At 42.2% G+C, this 17,674-nt stretch overlaps 1 protein-coding gene across 4 annotated transcripts in view; it reads right to left on the minus strand.

Moving 5' to 3' along the window:
• Positions 1 to 16,950, minus strand: part of DOCK9 (dedicator of cytokinesis 9) — a 257,537-nt gene extending 240,587 nt beyond the window's left edge. For all 4 annotated transcript variants that reach the window (XM_033105052.1, XM_033105055.1, XM_033105054.1 and 1 more), the window contains exon 1: positions 16,768 to 16,950. In XM_033105052.1, coding sequence (XP_032960943.1) covers positions 16,768 to 16,896 — 129 coding nt within the window. In that variant the 5' untranslated portion in view covers positions 16,897 to 16,950. The remainder of the gene's footprint in view (positions 1 to 16,767) is intronic.
• Between the last annotated feature and the right edge of the window lie 724 nt (positions 16,951 to 17,674).

Consider the following 17,674-nt stretch of genomic DNA (forward strand, 5'->3'; position numbering starts at 1 on the left):
AAGGAACCCTTATTTTACTTCATAATGGCCCCAAAGACCAAGAGTCGTGATGTTGGCATTTTGGACGTGCCAAAGAGAAGCCATAGAGTGCTTCCTTTAAGTGAAAAGGTATGTACATATCTATAGGAAAAAACAGCACGTATAGGATTGGGTACGATCCGCGGTTTCAGGCATCCACTGGAGGTCTTGGAACAAATAAGGGGCAACGACTATATCCACATTCCTACCACATACGGGGCTGGGCTTCACCTGGGTGTGGGCACTGTGTGTCCAAACACTGTCCTCCACCCACAACGCCCTCAAGTCACAAGACTCCAGCTCACCGGAGCCCCTTTTCCCTCAGGTGCTAAGATGAGCACCTCCCTGCTCCCAGCCTGTGCACCCCTAGTTCCTGCTGCCCAAACCAACAACTTCAAAGAAAACATCCCCAATTACCATCTCCGGAAACCTACAACAGGCCTTCCCAAACTTCTTATGGTAAACGTCCACCTCCTCCCCCAATTCACTGAGGACCAACACTTTTATAAAACACAAGATAATAAGAAGAACAACAACTAATAAATAAAACGAAGATTTGCAAAATATATGTCCCAAATTTTTACTAGATTCAACAGTCCTAAAGCTGCCCTCTCACACTGTTAAAGGTTTCTAAACATTTACTCTCAATGTCTATATGTATCTCATTGTAGGTCAGTTATAAACAGTTCACAGACAAACTCTTGCCCATGGACTTCACATTGGGCAGCACCGCCTACTGCAAGAAATGGAGGTTCAACATCTTCACATCTTCACTTCCTACTGTGCTGCTCTATTCTGAAGCCTTCCACTAAGACCTGCAGGTCTTCTTCCATTGGGGGAAATTCTCATTTATCCTCCTCCTTTTTCTCTCATCATATCCCTTCCCCAACATATCTCCTGACCCTCACAAATGTCTTAAGCAAGGCTGGAAATAAAGACATGGAGATGAGTCATTGAAATAGAAGTAGTAGCTAGACTCTCTGGAAGGTGGAAGGAGCAAAGCATCAGGTCTCCATTCTTCTGGGGATTTGCAAAGTAGGAAGCTGAATGGGAAAACAGTGAAAGAAAAAGACATGAAAAACTAGTTCGCATTACGACCACTGTCACCATACTGCTTAATAACCAGGTAATAATAACAGTACTTGGATATCAAAGGAAGATGGAATTTCAAAGAAGAGTGATCTATGGTTATAGGAAGCGAAGAAATCCAAGAGGAGGAAAACTGAGAACACTTTTCTAGCTGCAATGTATCAATCCATGTGGTGACTTCAGCTTATACTCAGAAATGTTAAAGAAGCTCACATGCAAAAAGGAACTGGGGACCCTATCGTACAAAACAGTCACATTTATTTTCTCTTACCCAAAACAAGTAATGTGCACAAACAAGGAATGTGCACAAAAAGGGTGACAAAGTTACCTAACTATCTTGTCTCTAAATAATTGTTTATGAACCTACCATTTTTAAAGGCTTCTTTAACTTTTCCCTTACAGAGGAGAGAGAAGCAAGTTCGTTCCAGAGCACTGATATGAAGCCAGAATGTCAGCCTTGCAGACACAGTGGCAGAGAAAGCAGCAGCCGATCAGGGCCTCAATGGTTAAGCGCACATGGATTATAACTGAGTATTTTAAAGAGGACTAGATAGATGGTTTTTAAAGCTGGCTGCTCTCTCCTAAACATTCTCTAAAAAATGAAGGTCCTTAACAGCTCACTGCTAATCCCTTTCTCTGGTGGTGGTTTACAATGGGAGATGAGATTCTCATCTGTCTGCAATGGTTTATCTGAAAGCGGGAAACCAGATAAACTTACACTCCCCTCCAGGCCTGGTAACAGGGGTGGGAGTTCTCAGATTTCTGCATCACCACCTTCCAGGTCTTGCAGGGCTGAAACCTAAGCCTATATTTAATGCCTCCGGCTTCTGATCTCACCTAGCCAGGAACACCAAGCTCACCCTGGTGTGGGGGAAGCGAGGATTATTGGTATTTATCAAATAAAAAAATAACCCAATCAAATTAGGTTCAAATACCCATGTACTTTATCTCCAAATACTTCTTACACATAACTTCTTGACTTTACCCTCCTCATTACCTCTTGCTTAAATTATGGCAAAAGTCTCCTAAATAATATCTATACCCCAGCTCTCTGCCCCATCCACGCCACAGTCACCTAGGCTCAAACGACTCAGTCGCCATATTCCCACAGGAATTTCTAACCTAGGTGCCCTCCAGCTCAAAAACCCATAACGAAGATGTCCACCCTCCCCCTCCGTGAGTGACCCATGTCTGCATACCCCTAACTCTCCCTACACTTCTTCACCAGACTCAATTACTCACTGTTCTCCCAGATACAGCCCAGGATTTCCTTCCTAGGGGCCTTCACACACATGGGACTCTCCACCTAACATTTGTTATCCCTCAAGTCTACTTTCAGCTCAAAATGTCATCTCCATCATGAAGCTTTTTCTGATTTCCTGGATTGGAGGTACTCTCTCTCCTGAAGTCCCTTTACCACATTACTTACGACTTACCAATGATACAGTCTTTTATTTAAATGTGCATAAAGCTTATTTTGCAATCTTCTCTCCCCTATTACTCTTTCAGCACCATAAGACAGGATCTGTCTTACTCATCCTGGTTCTCCCAAGCATCTAACACAGTGCTTGGCACAGGTAGGGATTCAACAAATGTGCTCAATTAATTCGGTGCATGTGTGTGAAATTAAAAATCTATCTATTCAGATATAGTGGAAACATATTATAGATGTGGCAGCATTTATAATATACATATGCTTGCATATTTATTTGTCAATTAAATACTTGCTCATTTCTTTTCCCAGGGGATTATTAACATGATCCCTTAATGGCAGAAGGGGGTAAAAATAATATAAAACTAAAAAGAAAATAGTAAAAAAAATATAATAAACTAAAACTAAAAAAAAAAAAAAAAAAAAAATCAAGCCTAAACTAAGTGCATACACCTTTAAATAAGAACCAACTTTAGTATGTAGCAATAAAGATGTTTCTTCACAGTTGAAAAGTGGTCTTTTCTAGAAACAATGACCAGTAACTTCAGTAATGCAATCATTAACATAACTGCAAGAGCAGGATGTCACCTTGCCTCCAAAAACCCCTATGCTAAGTATTCAGTGTCTTTTACTTAAAAACCCAGACAACAGCGCAATGCAAATCTGTGTTCCATGGAGCTTAAAGTCACTGACGATTTTGCATAAAAACTTAATTTTGTTTTCACACACAGTTCTCACAGTTAGCTCAGATTATTTTTAATCTGGAGCTCCACAAAAATTGGTTTCATTTTCAGTTATGAAGAAAGCAAAGGTTTTATAGTTTTTGTACCCTCAAAAATAGTACATAAAGAACTACAATAATATCCTACCATATTATTTAACATGAGTTTAAAATGCTAATATAATACTATGCTATTGACCATGTTTCATATATTACTTCTGGGGCTAATGAAGGACATAACTGAGACCCAAATCCCTGCAAATTAGAGGGTCTTTGCACCAGGGGGTGGGAAAGAACCAAGAAACAGAGGATTCTCAAAGGGAAGCACCACGGCTATTTTGTAACTACTAAGCTGTACCCCTGAAATTAATATAATATTATATGCTAGTTAAACTGCAATAAAAATCTTTTCAAAGGAGAGGGGGACACCAACCCAAAGCCCCCTGGGCCCTGTCTATGCTTCCTTTTCTCTCCAGATTACATGCTCCTTGAGGACAAGGGCTGTGTCTTAATCATGTTTATCCTTTAGTGTTTGAGTAAATGAATGACCAGTGACTACTGGGAAGCTACTGAGTACTGAAGCTTTAAAATATTGTGACAACACTGCATTTTTATCTGCTGATGTCATCGTTAAGAACTCAAAAATGTCTCAAGAGCTACTAAGATCCTGACTAAAGGATAAACAGAGGACTCTGAATCCTCAGGAGGCTCCAAGACAAAACACCATGGCCTGACAAGTGGAAAATCTCAGAGAAGCCTGCAGCAGAGAAGCCTGGGCTCCGGCTGGTCTCTGCTACTTGCCTTCCAAAGGTCTCTGCTGATGGAAGTGAGCTCCAGGGCTGCACCAGGCCAGGCTCCAAACCAAAGGATTTGGTCAGAAAGAAGTAGCTCAAATCCTCTCTGGGCTGGTCAGTACGTCCCCCATTGTACAGGTGACACAATGCTGTAAACCAGGCCAAGACGACAAAGGAGTTGGCATCACAGGCAGAACCCAATTCTCCCGACAGGAAACGTACTGCTCGCTGGAATATGCCAGGAGGTTACAAGTAGGGTAGGGCTACTTTGGGGTTTATTTCTCGGAGTGGAGGAGATCCAAGATACCAAGACTCCACATTTTGGAGACAGAAGTCAGTCTTCCTTTTGACAATTTCTAACACCTGAAACCATGGAAGAAGACATCTGCGATTATCTCAAATTCTAGAAGCTATTCTAAAACCCCCTTCCTCAAATGGAGCTCCCCATAATAGCTACCAAAGAAGTCTACCCCCACCACCCACTCTGTAGGGTGTCCAGAGCCCATAATCTTCAACCTCTTCCTCTCCCAGCTTTGAAACTCCAGACCATGATATGTGATTCATAAAATGTGACTGTCCCCAGAGTTCAAGAAACCATCATCTACTATTGGTCATCTCTCCTCTCTTATGCTACCTCTTACATATTACGGAAATTTCAACACCAATGTGTTTACTCAAGTCTGCCCAACATACGTATTAACTCATCCAGGAGAAAGTAACACGGAATCAGGAATCTTTGCCTCTCTCAGCTTTAAGCAGTTTTAAGTTCCTTTAAAAATAAGAAGTACAAACTGGTAGTTAGAAAATAGTCACAGGGACGTAAAGTGCATCATAGGGAATTCCGTCAATAATACTGTAATAATTATGTATAGTGCCCGGTGGGTACTAATGACGGGATCACTTCGTAAATTATACAAATGTCTAAACAAAACACTATGCTGTACACCTGAAACTACTATATAACAAAACTGAATGTCAACTGTAATTGAAAACTAAAAATAATTTTAAAAATAATACATGCACTAATAAAAAAAAAAGTTAATACATTAACTGGGTTTTTCACAAAATCACCTCCAAAGAAGTCAGGAAAGCACACATTCTTCAGTTGAAAGAAAAAAATCATATAACAGCAGTTAACTTCTGATCTTCCAGAAAAAAAACATAATTAGCATTTTCTCAGAAAGTTTTCTTAAAAGCACAAAAAAATAAAAAAACAAAAAATGGATAAATGAACATATTAAAAGCCTGGGAAATTTTTTTAAAAAGTTAACCTAAGAGATTAAATATCCTGTAAATTCTAGCTAGCGTAATAGTTTATAAATCAATCTAGTATACTATAAATATTATGGCACCTCTGCTATCACCATAGGAACTCTGCTTTCTACTTAAGAAAACAGAAATATGTTAGAATAACAGATAAAATAAATTCTCTAAACAAAGTTAGAAAAGCAACTTTTTCTGTAACAATACAATTTGAAGCAAATTGCCGTTTATAGCTGAATATTTATTTTAGTCAAGACAAAGTAGCCTGCAAGGTAAAATGACCTAGATTAACAGAACTTATTCTACATCAAAAAAATTTAGGTTAATAGGCCCGGGAAGGTTTTTTTCTCAAGGTACACAATGATTTTAACCAAAGTGTACATAAAACCATGACCTTCCATTCCTTAAATAACTTATTTGACTACTAAATTAATTCTTCCTTTTTCAATAAGTTTCTGTGGAGATCTTTTTTAAATCAATCCTGTAATTGTTGCTTTCATTTCTTTCTCTCTTCTCTCCTAATACCCCTTAAACAGAAATGTAGAAATTCCTTTCTTGGCTTGTGGAAAAAGGAACGTCAGTTTCACCTACAAACTGGCTTAGGACTAATGAAATACACAAACAGGGAAGAGATCCCTGGTGTAAGTAGATGTTTCATATTCTGATATTATCTGATTATCATGGTGTCTAAAAATACTTGATGAAATGCAAGTGTAAACAAAGTAAATCCAATTATTTCCTACAGTCAGTGAAAATACATTGGACCAGGAGTCAGTAAACTAGATTTTCTTCTTGTCTGTAACACTAACTAGCTATATGACCACAGACAAATCGCTTAACCATGTGGATCTTAAGTTCCATATCTGTAAAATTAAGAAGCTGGACCAGATGACCTCTAAAAATACCTTTCACCTCCAAAAAAACAGTATGACTTCATTTCCACCTCACAAATTTCCATCAACCCAGAGAATTCATGGTACTTTCCAGAAAAGTGTTCAATGATTCAAGTGAACAACTTACACATTTCCAAGAAACTCAAATTTAAAATTACATCTTTTAGACAATCCCTGCCATCTGATCAGGAAAAAAATGTTAAATATTATCCAGGTGACCTTACCCAAGTTGAAAACCAGAAATAAAAAAACTATCCCTGTCTGACTAGATTTTCCAGAGGCTCAAGCAAAATAGTTTTTTGAAAGAATTTTATAAAACTATGAAATGCAAAATCTCAGTATTTCACATGGCTGTCCTTCTATGAGCATTTAATGCAGGGTTCCTACAGTAACTAGTCAACAATATTTTTGCTATCAAGATGTGTCAGTATGTCTCAGTTCAGGAACACCTTAAGATGCACAGCTGTATAAGCACTTAAGGTGTACAAGTGTAATTTTCAAAGAAATCTATTGTGGGGCTGGCTGGTTAGCTCAGTTGGTTAGAGCGTTGTGCTGATAACACCATGGTTGCCGGTTCGATCCCTGCATGGGCCACAGTGAGCTGCGCCCTTCTTTAAAAAAAAAATAAATAAAGGAAAAGAAAATAGTATCAGGTGTTTCAATTGTTTTAAAAAAAACACTAATTTGAATGTCTTACATGTAGCACCAAAATTTCCCTCCTATATTCATTGCTTTTTTTTTCTTGACAGATTATTATCTATTCTCTCATTTTGAAAGTAAAACAATTCCGAAGTATTAGAATACATAAAGAACAAATCATATGCCTACCTTTTCATGTATTTTCTGCCAACATTTTCTTACACACGTTATTTTTTACATAGTTTGTGAACACACATATTTCCATATACTATGCCTTTTTCACCCAACATTATAATTTTCCCACATTATAAATTCTCCAGAAGCAGCACTTTTAAGGATTGTATGATATTCCTGTAGGTTGCCTTCCTAAATACCAAAAGCTGGCACTTACTGGGTATTTACTGTGTGCCAGGCCCTATTCTAAGTGCTATATATGCATTTGCTCTCTTAATTATCACAAAGACCTATGGGATAAGTTATGATGTCCATTCGCAGGGTGAAGAGCTTTCTTAGAAGTGCTCAGTTTAGAACGTCTGAGAGCAGGTTCTTATCCACTATGTCCTGCTGCCATCCCTAGCAAGAAAAATTCCCCTATTAATAGAAACTTGGTTATACCAGCATATTTTCTATGTTCTAGAATTCAGGGACTAAACATCTGATATTTAACTTATTCCTCAAACAAAAGAAAATGGTTTATTATAGCATCTGTAAGATCATAAAAGTTTTTCATGAACAAAATACTGCTTATACTTTTTTTAAAGTGAATCATTCTGTATATACTGTTTATAATCTCTTTTCTAATTTAGCATGGGAATCAACTCTCCTTAGAACATTACTATAACCACATGACAGGACATGTATTTTCTGTCAAGACAAAATGTATGAAAGTAGAGTATGTGAATCTCAAACTAAGTATTTACATAAGAGTTTGAGAATAAACTTCAAATGGTCAATGGAGACCCTGGACAGTTCACAGATACCTGGTTACAGACTCACTTTCAGATTAACGTTCAATAAATATTAATCTATAATAAATAAACGTATGTGTTCCTAACACATGCACTGACCTAACCCAAGCAGACACGTCTAAGCACTATCTTAATTGAATTATCCCTGCCAACTTCAAAGACAGGGTGGCAGGGAGATTCAGACAAACCATCTGGCATCACAAAGCTCTGATCAGAGAATAAGTCTCCTCACTACCAATTCACTGATAAGGACTCAAGGAGTCCATTAGAGAAAAAGTGACAAAGATGTAAAAGAAACAGAAACAATTTCACCATTCAAGTGCTTCTTGATGGCTTACAAAATTCATGATTCAACTGAATGAAAAGCAGTTCCAATGGTTTTTATTAGTTGTACTTTTATGTTGTTTTGTTTTCAGATAAATGAGTTACTAAATACCTAACAGAAGAGTTAAATCAGTGTGTTCTTTTACCTACTGGAGCTCTACCGAGTTGGTGAAAACAAATGATCCTTATAAAGGAAATTAATCTCACTTGTATCAAAATGTGTGGCTGCTTCCAAAAACTACGCAAAGATAATACAGATTTACTGACAACCTAACCAGCTTTTTCTGCACTAAAGCAAACATAGGGCCAGACTCAAAATAATATATTATGTGCAAGAATATCACCGAATTTATCAGGTGGCAATGAAAAATTAATGATATTATATAATGGAACCTGTACGTTAGGAAAATTAATCTGAGGGAGACAGGCTTGAATGAGTAAACAGAAACGGGTACAGGGGAGAGAAATTAGGGGCAATGGGGAATCAAAAAGATGAACATTTGAGACATGTAAAATGTAGTCTTCCGGATTCATGCATTCATCCACAAAATATTTATTGAGTCAGACACTGAAGAAACCATGGTGAACAAACAGTCCAGTGACGGAAATAGACACTAAACAAATACACACACAAATAAATATATAAAGTGTGCTGATTGGTACAAAGGAAAAGAACAGGCAGGGCCTGTTTAAGTTTGGGTGGATAGCCAAGGCCCTGTAAGTACAATTCCAAAGCCCAAGGGGAGTGGCCTGGCAGATGAGGAGGCAAGGAGGTGAGGCAGGAGCTTCTACCAAGCTCCTGGGGTATGAGAGAGCCTGGCAGCCAGAGAATGTTAAAGCCGGGCCAGTGAGCAACGAGAGAGTGGTGCCTGATAAGGAGAGTACCTTATAGTCCAAGGGGAGACACTTCTATTCCAAGGGCAGTGGGAAGCACTGGTGTGTTAAGGATTCAGATTTGAAGCCTTAAGGAAAGAGTAATAATGGCAGCAAAGAGACCCAGAGAAGCAGGCTCCTACCCTCTGCTACTGCAGGGACCGAGATAAGGGCAGGAGGCAGAGGGAAGCAGATGACAGGCTGCAGCAGTCATGAGTACTGCTCACCAGAGTTCATCTCTCCTTCCAAGCATACAGTCAGGAACACACGTCACTGCCCTTTAGAGCAAGGGATGGCCATGAGACTTGCGTTAGCCAATGGAACATAAGCGGAAGTAACTGGGTGGAAGCTTTAAGAGCTTCCCCCCAACAAAGACCCACAACATTCAAGATGGTGGCTGTCCCATCAACCCAGGTCCCAGGACATGGAAATCATAGCCCCCAGCCACCCTCAATGAAGAGGAAGTATGAAGGAGAAATAAACCTTTCTGTTTTGAGCCTCTGAGATTTGGGAGTCAGTAGCCCATGCAGACTGATGCAGAAATGGAACACAATAGATGCAGTGATGATGGAATGAGAAAGGCAAAAGGAGATGAACAGAAGAGACAAAGGAGGAATTAGAGATTTCAAGCGATGACCACGAAAATGATGAATGAGAATGCAAAAGGACAGCTGGTTTAGAATGAAAAGTGACAATTTATGTTTCATAGGTGCTGAACATAAGGGACTGGTAGGACAGCTAAGTACACATCAGGTAGATTAGTGGAAAAACAGATCTAAGCTCTGGGGGGGAAAAAGAACTGAGATAAAGATTTGAAAATTGCAATGAAGGTATGCAGCTCCTTTCAGAGTAAAGGATGGAGACTAAATTCTATGAACCAATGGTGACGAAATCCTTTATAAAAGCCCTTTGGGTGATGAGTACAGCAAGAGGACAGAGTGAAGATGTAAAAGGAGGAAGGAGATCCCCAGAGTCAGTGGGATGCTGAATGATATCAAATGTTGCAGACTTTCTGAAGACAAATTAAAGGAGTGAGGACTAAGAAGCCACCCCACAGGAAGGACAGAAGCCAAGTTGCAGGGTCACACACCAGGTCACGCACAAGGTCACACAGAGGTTAGTAGCAAAGGGGTAACAGAACACAGGCAGCCAGGTCCAAGCCCCTCAACTGAACCACAAACCCCCCTGCCTTTCAACACTACAATAGAAGAATTTTCTCAAGTCATTATTCTTCTAAAACAAAACGTAATGGTACCACAAATAGCCCACGTTCCACAATTTTTTTAGACTACTGTTAAGACCTTTGCAGTTGTTCAGTACTTTATATTTTCTGCCCTGAACAGTCAGCACTGTGACTTCAGATACTTTATACTGATTTCAGGTTAGTCCTGAGGAGAAATTCCCACAAATGTAAGTACGTACTAGGCCAAAAATGGGAGCATTTTAAAGGCCTTGATACATATAGACCAACTACAAAAAGTTTATGTCATTCATCAGATTATAAAACACAAGAGACTTGATTCTCACAAAATACCATGCAGATGGGGCCCCTGGAGTTGCGGAATGGTGTAGCGCTGCAAATAAGTGCCCAGTTCATCCATCCTTACAAATATCTTTTCTATCTGTGCAAATATGCAACTTTATCAAGCAAAATGGCATCTTGTTTTAATTAATGTTTCTTTAATTATTAGCAAGGCTAAACATTTTTTTCTGCTCTTTATTGGCTAATTGTATTCCTTGGAGGAATTGCCTGTTAATGTCCTTTCCCATTTTTCTACTGGAGTTTTTCTTTTTTAAATTGATTTGTAAGAACTCTCAATATTTTTAAAAACTTAACACTATGCTATGACTGAGATACAGATACAGATAAGTAGAGTACAAATAGTGTTTCTAAGCTTACTGCTTGTGTTTTATATTTATGGTACTTGTGACATACAGAACAGAGGTTTGATTGTTTACATGGGAAGGCAGCAGGCACAGTGATTGAGAACACGTGGTCTGAAGCCACAGTGCCCAGGTTCAAGACCCAGACCCTCCACTTACAACTGTGTGACCTTGAGGTGACTTACCCTCCCATGTGGTAAAGCCCTAACACATTCAAGTACTCTGGGACATAGTAAGTGCTCAATAAACGCTGGCTCCAGATATAGTTAATCAAGATAATCAATGTTTTCCTTTATTAACATAATACAATCTTACATTTGTTAAGCACTTACTATTAAGTACTTTACATGCATTACCTTATTTAATATTTATTTTAAAAACTTTCTAAGCTAATAATACCTAACAATTCCAATTCTCAGATGAGCAAACTGAGGCTTAGGTGAAGTAACTTGCTCAAAAGCCTCAGCTCATCAGTGGCAAAGCCACAGTTCACTTCCCAAGCCCAGGCCAAACTAGTTTTTCCCTTTCATTTCATGCTTTAAAAATCCCTCTTCACCCTCATATGATTATTCACCCATGAGTTATGCTATTTCTTTTATTGATTTTACATGTAACTCTTATATAATATTTACTTATAATTTATTTTAGTATATGACATAAGATGGGACTCCAACATTTTTTATGCAGCACCATTTACTGAATGGTGCACCCACCATATTAAACTACTCCTCACATGATACCCTAAATGTTTACACACACAGAGGTTTCTGGGTTTTCTCTTGCATGCCACAGACCTCTCTTCCTGTCTTTGGGTCTGCATGACACGAAACTATCACACTTACCCCAAGAATATACTCAGGGGAAGATCTCCATAAGAAGCCTATGTACGTAGGCTGGTTTGAATCTTTTTCCTAAAATAGGTTTCAAAAGGACAAGGAAAAAAAATCCTTTATGATGTGTTCTCAGCCAATCATTGAAATTGTTCCCAAAATTAGCAACTGTATTTCTCAAAACTTTTCTCCTTCCTCCTAAAATTTGCCCTTCTTTGCCCAAGCGGCTCTGCTCCTTCTTGGCCTACCTGAGCATTCTAAGCATTTGCTCAATCCCTCATTCTTTTCTGGAAAAGAAGCCTCCCTTATATCTGCATCTTCCAGGTCCAGTTCAATTCTTCATAAACACTTTCCCAAGTACACTAGTTCTTGGTCATTTCATCTTCCTCTAGACCCTGACGCAGGCATCTGACCCTTTAAATTTGCTCCATTGTACTGTTATCCATCTTTTTAAAGACGACTGACCTTTTCACCTGTTTAGATCATAAAACCTTCAAGACAAGGGCCTGCTCTAACACAACAGCATATCTTCAGCATCCAGCCAAGATTCTTAGCACAGAGCAGGCCCTCAATAAATGTGGATAAAGATTTCACAACTCCTACCCTCCCTTTTCAAATTCAAGGCGTTACTAATACCCTCTCTTCTCCTAATATTCAAATGGACTAGAAACCAAAGAAATAGAGCCTGTTGTTGATTATCTAGTTGGAGATGGGCCTCCACCCCGCTTCCTGTATTTGGGGACATTTCTGTTTGTTAGGACTCCATGGGAGGGTGGAGAAAGACAGTGAGGTGAAGCTCAGGCCAGTTCAGTTGCTGATTTACTAACATATCTGATTTAAAATTACAGCCAAAATGAGGTTTTACGTTACCTGAGCATTTCAGAGAACACCACCACTTGGGTCTCACATTACCTCAGATAATACTGGAATCTTGAGCTGGCTGAATTGGGAGGAAGGCCCAAGTCCATACTCGGGGAGATTATCATTCCGCACCTTCTGTCTGACCTCCTCCAGGAACACAAAAGAAAATTTAGTGATGACCTGACTTGGTTTCTTTTCATTTCACATTGCTGGATCTCCAAGGGGCATGGGATGGTATCACTGGCAGGGGCTTGACATGGGAAGGGAGTTTGAAGCTGAACATACTGAGGTAAGATCAGTAAGGAAGCCGGCAGCCAGATGACTTGGGGCATCAATACCCAGTCCATGCAGCAGCAAACCCACGCAAAGAGCTCTGTCACAGTACGTACACACAGCTTTCAGAGAAACGATCTTTTCAGGCGCTGGGTGGTATCCTGGTAGTTGTGGCCATTATGATGCTGTCTGTCATACATCTAAAAGACCCAAGGTAAAATGCCTTCAGGAGCTCCGACAGCAATCACAACTCAACCCTGTTCAGGAAAGTAGTTCTGCTTTTTCTTCTGAGCTTGCATATATGTTGAGTGTGCTGCTCTCCTGACAATTCTAAACCATGGAAAGCTAATTCTGGGCTTGTGAGGATTCTTCTTTCATTATTCAAAATCATCAGTTACTTTTCCAACAGTAAATATTATTGGAATATTACTACTCTTGTAAAAGCAGCTTAGAATCAAAGCCTATTGGAGGAGAAAGGGTCTGCCAGTACTTTATAAATCATGATACAGTCCTATGTTTTATTTATTCTTCTTTTGCTTCAAGTCCCTGATGAGGACTGTGGCTCCCAGTTTCATGTGAAAACAGAAAAGATGCCACAGATGTTCGTGAGCTTTATCCTTGACATACACTCATTGGCTAAAATTAGCAAGACACAGCAACAACCCAGAAAAGCCCCTCATTGAATAGAACAGGAGCCCTGAGGTTCAGAGAAGTTAAACAACTTCAGAGCAAGGTGATTTCAGTCAGAGCAAGGTGATTTAAGTAGCTGGAAGAATATGTGCCAGGTACTAAGAGGTTTACCTACATGGCTCATTTAATCCTCCCAACAACCTTATAAGGTAAGTATGATTATTATCTCCACTCTCGAGATGAGGAAACTGAGGCACAGCAAGGTTAAGTTACATGCCTAACACAGCACAGCTGATAAGAGATAGAGCTGGGATTACAACCCAGGCGCTCCAGCGCCCATGCTCTGAACTACTAAACCACTAGGATTAAAACTCAGGACTCTTGACCCTGAGTTTTCTCTCCATGGGAGGGTTCTCTCCATCATAAATAATTCTAAGGCTCATGAAAGAGCAAATCACATTTGAAATGGCCTGCAAACCTTGTTGTTGGATCCTGATTAGAGCAAATGCCTAATCAAAGATGTTCCTTATGCAATCTGGAAAATCTGAATAGCATTATCAACAGACTGTTGTATGCATCATAACGTCATTAGAGTTATGTAAGAAAATAGTCATATTTTTAACAATACATACTAGGTATACAGCGGTGAAATGACAGGAGGCCTGGCACTCCAATCACAAAAAGAATTGAAAAAAGTGACAGTTGAAGTACGTCTGGCAAAATCTTGATAAGTGCTGAATGTGAGTAATAGAATCTAAGTGTTCATATCATACTATTCTCTCCACTTTTTTGTTTATTTTCAATTTTTCCAAATAAATTAATACAAAATCATTTTTAAAGGTCAACAAACCTAAGCCTATACACAAATGAGGCTATGGAACAATAAAAAATTCATGAGCACATCTCCCTTTTACATTTTAAACTCTGTTTGTTAAATGGAAGCCTTTCTAACCCATTGAACTATTTAATTTTGTTGTTACTGAACTCACTACTAGCCACTCATCAATACTACAAGCATGGGAAGAGCTAGTTAAATCAATATCCTGTTCATTTTTTCTTTTAGTCCATCTAGAGAATGGCTTTATTAGTCAGATAGTTAAGAATATTTAATGAGCATTTATTATGCTGGAGGCATTGTATTAGCACTAACCCAAGTCATCAAAGACAGAGCAGAGTAATATTTCCATCCAGGCATAGATTGATGGACCACGGGATTCCAAACCCTGCCCTTGGTTGTGGCTCTGCCTCCTGCATGGATGGGAGTTACATTCTTAGATCCTTCTAGAACAAAGCTAAGCCAGAACCTATTCGGCAGATGCACCTGCCGTGGCTTCCTGGCCTACACTGAGGAGCAACAAGAGGAAGCAGACAGTGGAGGTGAGGGAAGTGAGGTTTATGGGTAATTTTTAGTATCTATGAGCTTTCCCAAATTCCTTCTTCAGTAATGCAGAACCATTGTACGGCATTTCCCATTGAGCAGGGAGCCTTTCACTCACCTGAGTAGGCCCGCCTGCTTACCTGCATTTTGTATTTGTTTCATCCCAAATTTCATCAGACAAGTGACCACAGAGAGACAACGCTAGGAACTGAGATACCAGCTAGTCATCTGGCTGTTCATGCTTACGGGTCTCCAGGGAAAACAGATATACTATTGAAAGTGTCATGAGGTAATTAGCAGTGTTGTGCCTATGTTGGTACTTCTGTGCTCAGTCTGATGGTAGTATTAGTAGTATCTCCTCTTTAGTTCGAGTCTGCCAGCACTTTGTAAATCATGACACAGTCCTAAGTTTTATTTACTCTTCTTTTGCTTCAAATCCCTGATGAGGACAGTGGTTCTCAGTTAAAAGAACTAAGTTTCATGTGAAAACAGAAAAGATGCCACAGATGTTTGCCGGCTTTACCCTTAACGTACACACATCAGCTAAAGTGAGGAAGATGCAAACGTCCTACTTAACCCAAAGCAACAGAATTTAGGATTATAGATGAGATAATTGGTTTTTCCCCAACTCCTACTCCTTACAATCAACTTCAGTAAAATAGAAAACTGAAATCCCAGTTTATTAAGTTAATTGGAGTTTGAGGAATCTGGAGTGAGTTGGCAGAGCTGGCAATTGAGAGAAAAATCAAACTGCGCAAACCGGATTTGGAAATCAGCGAAGCCTCATCTCCAATCTCCACACACAATAGTCATGTCATCCTGCGTCTGCCCAGAAGGGCATCTATCTGCCCCTGTACTAAGGGACCTGGCACTCCACCACCATGATACCCCACACACAGCGCCACAAAGCCCAGAGAATCACTTCGAAGACCCATCTTCTTGCATCGTTCCAATCAACACAAATCACCCACCCACAAACAAGTCCCTTTCAAGGAAACAAATGCCAGCGACAATGCAAGTTGCTGCTAAAAGTTTCCAGCTGTCCTGGAAAGCATGATGCCCCTCAAACGTCGCTTCTCTCCCGCACCATCCAAGTGATCCGCGAGTACTGCGTCTCCAAATATAGCAGGACCAGCCCTGGCTGTGGACAAGTTGATTTAAAACTTCATCTCCCTCACGCCCAGGGGCCTATTCTCTAAAGGGGTTCTGCTACGACCAGATTAATCTCAGAGTTGCTTGCTTCGCTAGCTTTAAATGCCCAAACTTCGTAGTAATTGGCACCACACTGAAATTATCAAGGGTTCCTATCACGCCCCCGAAGCCTCCATAAGAGGAGGCCAAACCTCAGGTAGCCGGCTGGAAGGGGGCGGAGAAGAGGATAAGCAACCCCTTTCCTCTGCTTCTGCAGCTCAGCCCACCCAAAGGGTCCGCAGGGCCATCTCCCACCCCGATGAGGACTGGAAGAGGAAGCCCCCGTTTCCACTCCCCTGCACCCCTTCAGGCTACAGGTGCCAAGCTCCTCCAGATACCGGAGGAGAAGGGGGCGGTGAGAGGGATGGGAGGCAAAAGAGAGTAATTGCCCAGTTGGCAGAGGGAGGTAAACTGGGGGGAGGGGGCAGATGGCGATCTCACTGTCAGGAAATTTCCCAAGAGGGAAGAGGCAGCAGTGGGGAGAGGACCCCCCCAGATGCAGTGCGGGGTCCTGAAAGTTGCTGCCCCTCCAGGACCGTCACTTCTCCCCTGTCTAAACTCCCGTCCCTCTTCCCCTCTTCCCCACCACCTCTTAATCCTGAAGACCCAGCAGGGTCTGCGGATCCACCTCGGCTCGGCCGACACAGAGGAGCGTGGAGGAGGTGGCCGCCCGCCCGCTTTCCTCTGTCTCTCGTCCCGCACTCACCAGGAGCACCGAGCCGCGCACTACTTCCGACACGCTCTGCCGCAGCTCGGCCGCCGTGCCCGGCTTACTCAGCGCCCGGGTGAACTTCCGAGTCTCCGCCGACGCGGGGAGCAGCGACAGCTGCGACATCCTCGCAGCCGCCGCGCCTGATCCCGCGGTCCGGCCCGGCCGATCCGCCGCCAGGTGAGCCCTCAGCGCCCCGCCCGCCCGCCCGCGGATCCCGGCGCCGCCGCCCGCCTGCTCCCCCCGCGGCTCGCAGCGCTTCGCGGCGGCGCAGCCTGGGCCGCGCCCTCCGTGCCGTGTCACGCCCCGAGGCGACCCCCTCGGCGTCCGCGGGCCCCAGCAATCGGAGCAGCGCCGGGACTCGACAGGGGCAACCGTGCGTGTGGCGGCGGTGGCGGCTCCCCCATGCCACCAGCCTCCCTCCGCGGCCGCTTGCCGGGCCGCCTCCTCGGGGCGGGGTGTCCGGCGCGGCGCGGGGCGGGGCAGGCGGAGGAGGAGCTGGCGCGGTGGGACGGAAGGATAGTGGGCCCTGCAGGGCTGCCCCGGAGGTGCTGTGCGGTGCGGTGCGGGAACGAAGAGGTGGGACATAGGCAGCGTGCCATGGGGGCCCCCTGCGCGGGACAGGTGGGGACTCTTGGGGGCGTCGTCGGTCTGGTCCGATGCTCCCGGGGCTTCACGCCCGACGACCCAAGGCCAGGGCCGCGCACGCCGACGAGAGGGTACACACCGGGACTGGAGCGGGGCCAAGTCCCCGGAACCGGCGACTGTACACTAGGACTCTGAGTTCCCTGCCTGTACAGTCCTGGGGACCCCGCAGTCACCTTCAGGGTCTAGGCTCGGGGACACCACGCCCCCCTGTGTAGCCGGGGTCTGGGAGGGGAAGGAGGTTTCAGGAGGGTGGCCT

Source organism: Rhinolophus ferrumequinum, chromosome 4 (genome assembly GCF_004115265.2).
Source record: "Rhinolophus ferrumequinum isolate MPI-CBG mRhiFer1 chromosome 4, mRhiFer1_v1.p, whole genome shotgun sequence".
NCBI lineage: Eukaryota > Metazoa > Chordata > Mammalia > Chiroptera > Rhinolophidae > Rhinolophus > Rhinolophus ferrumequinum.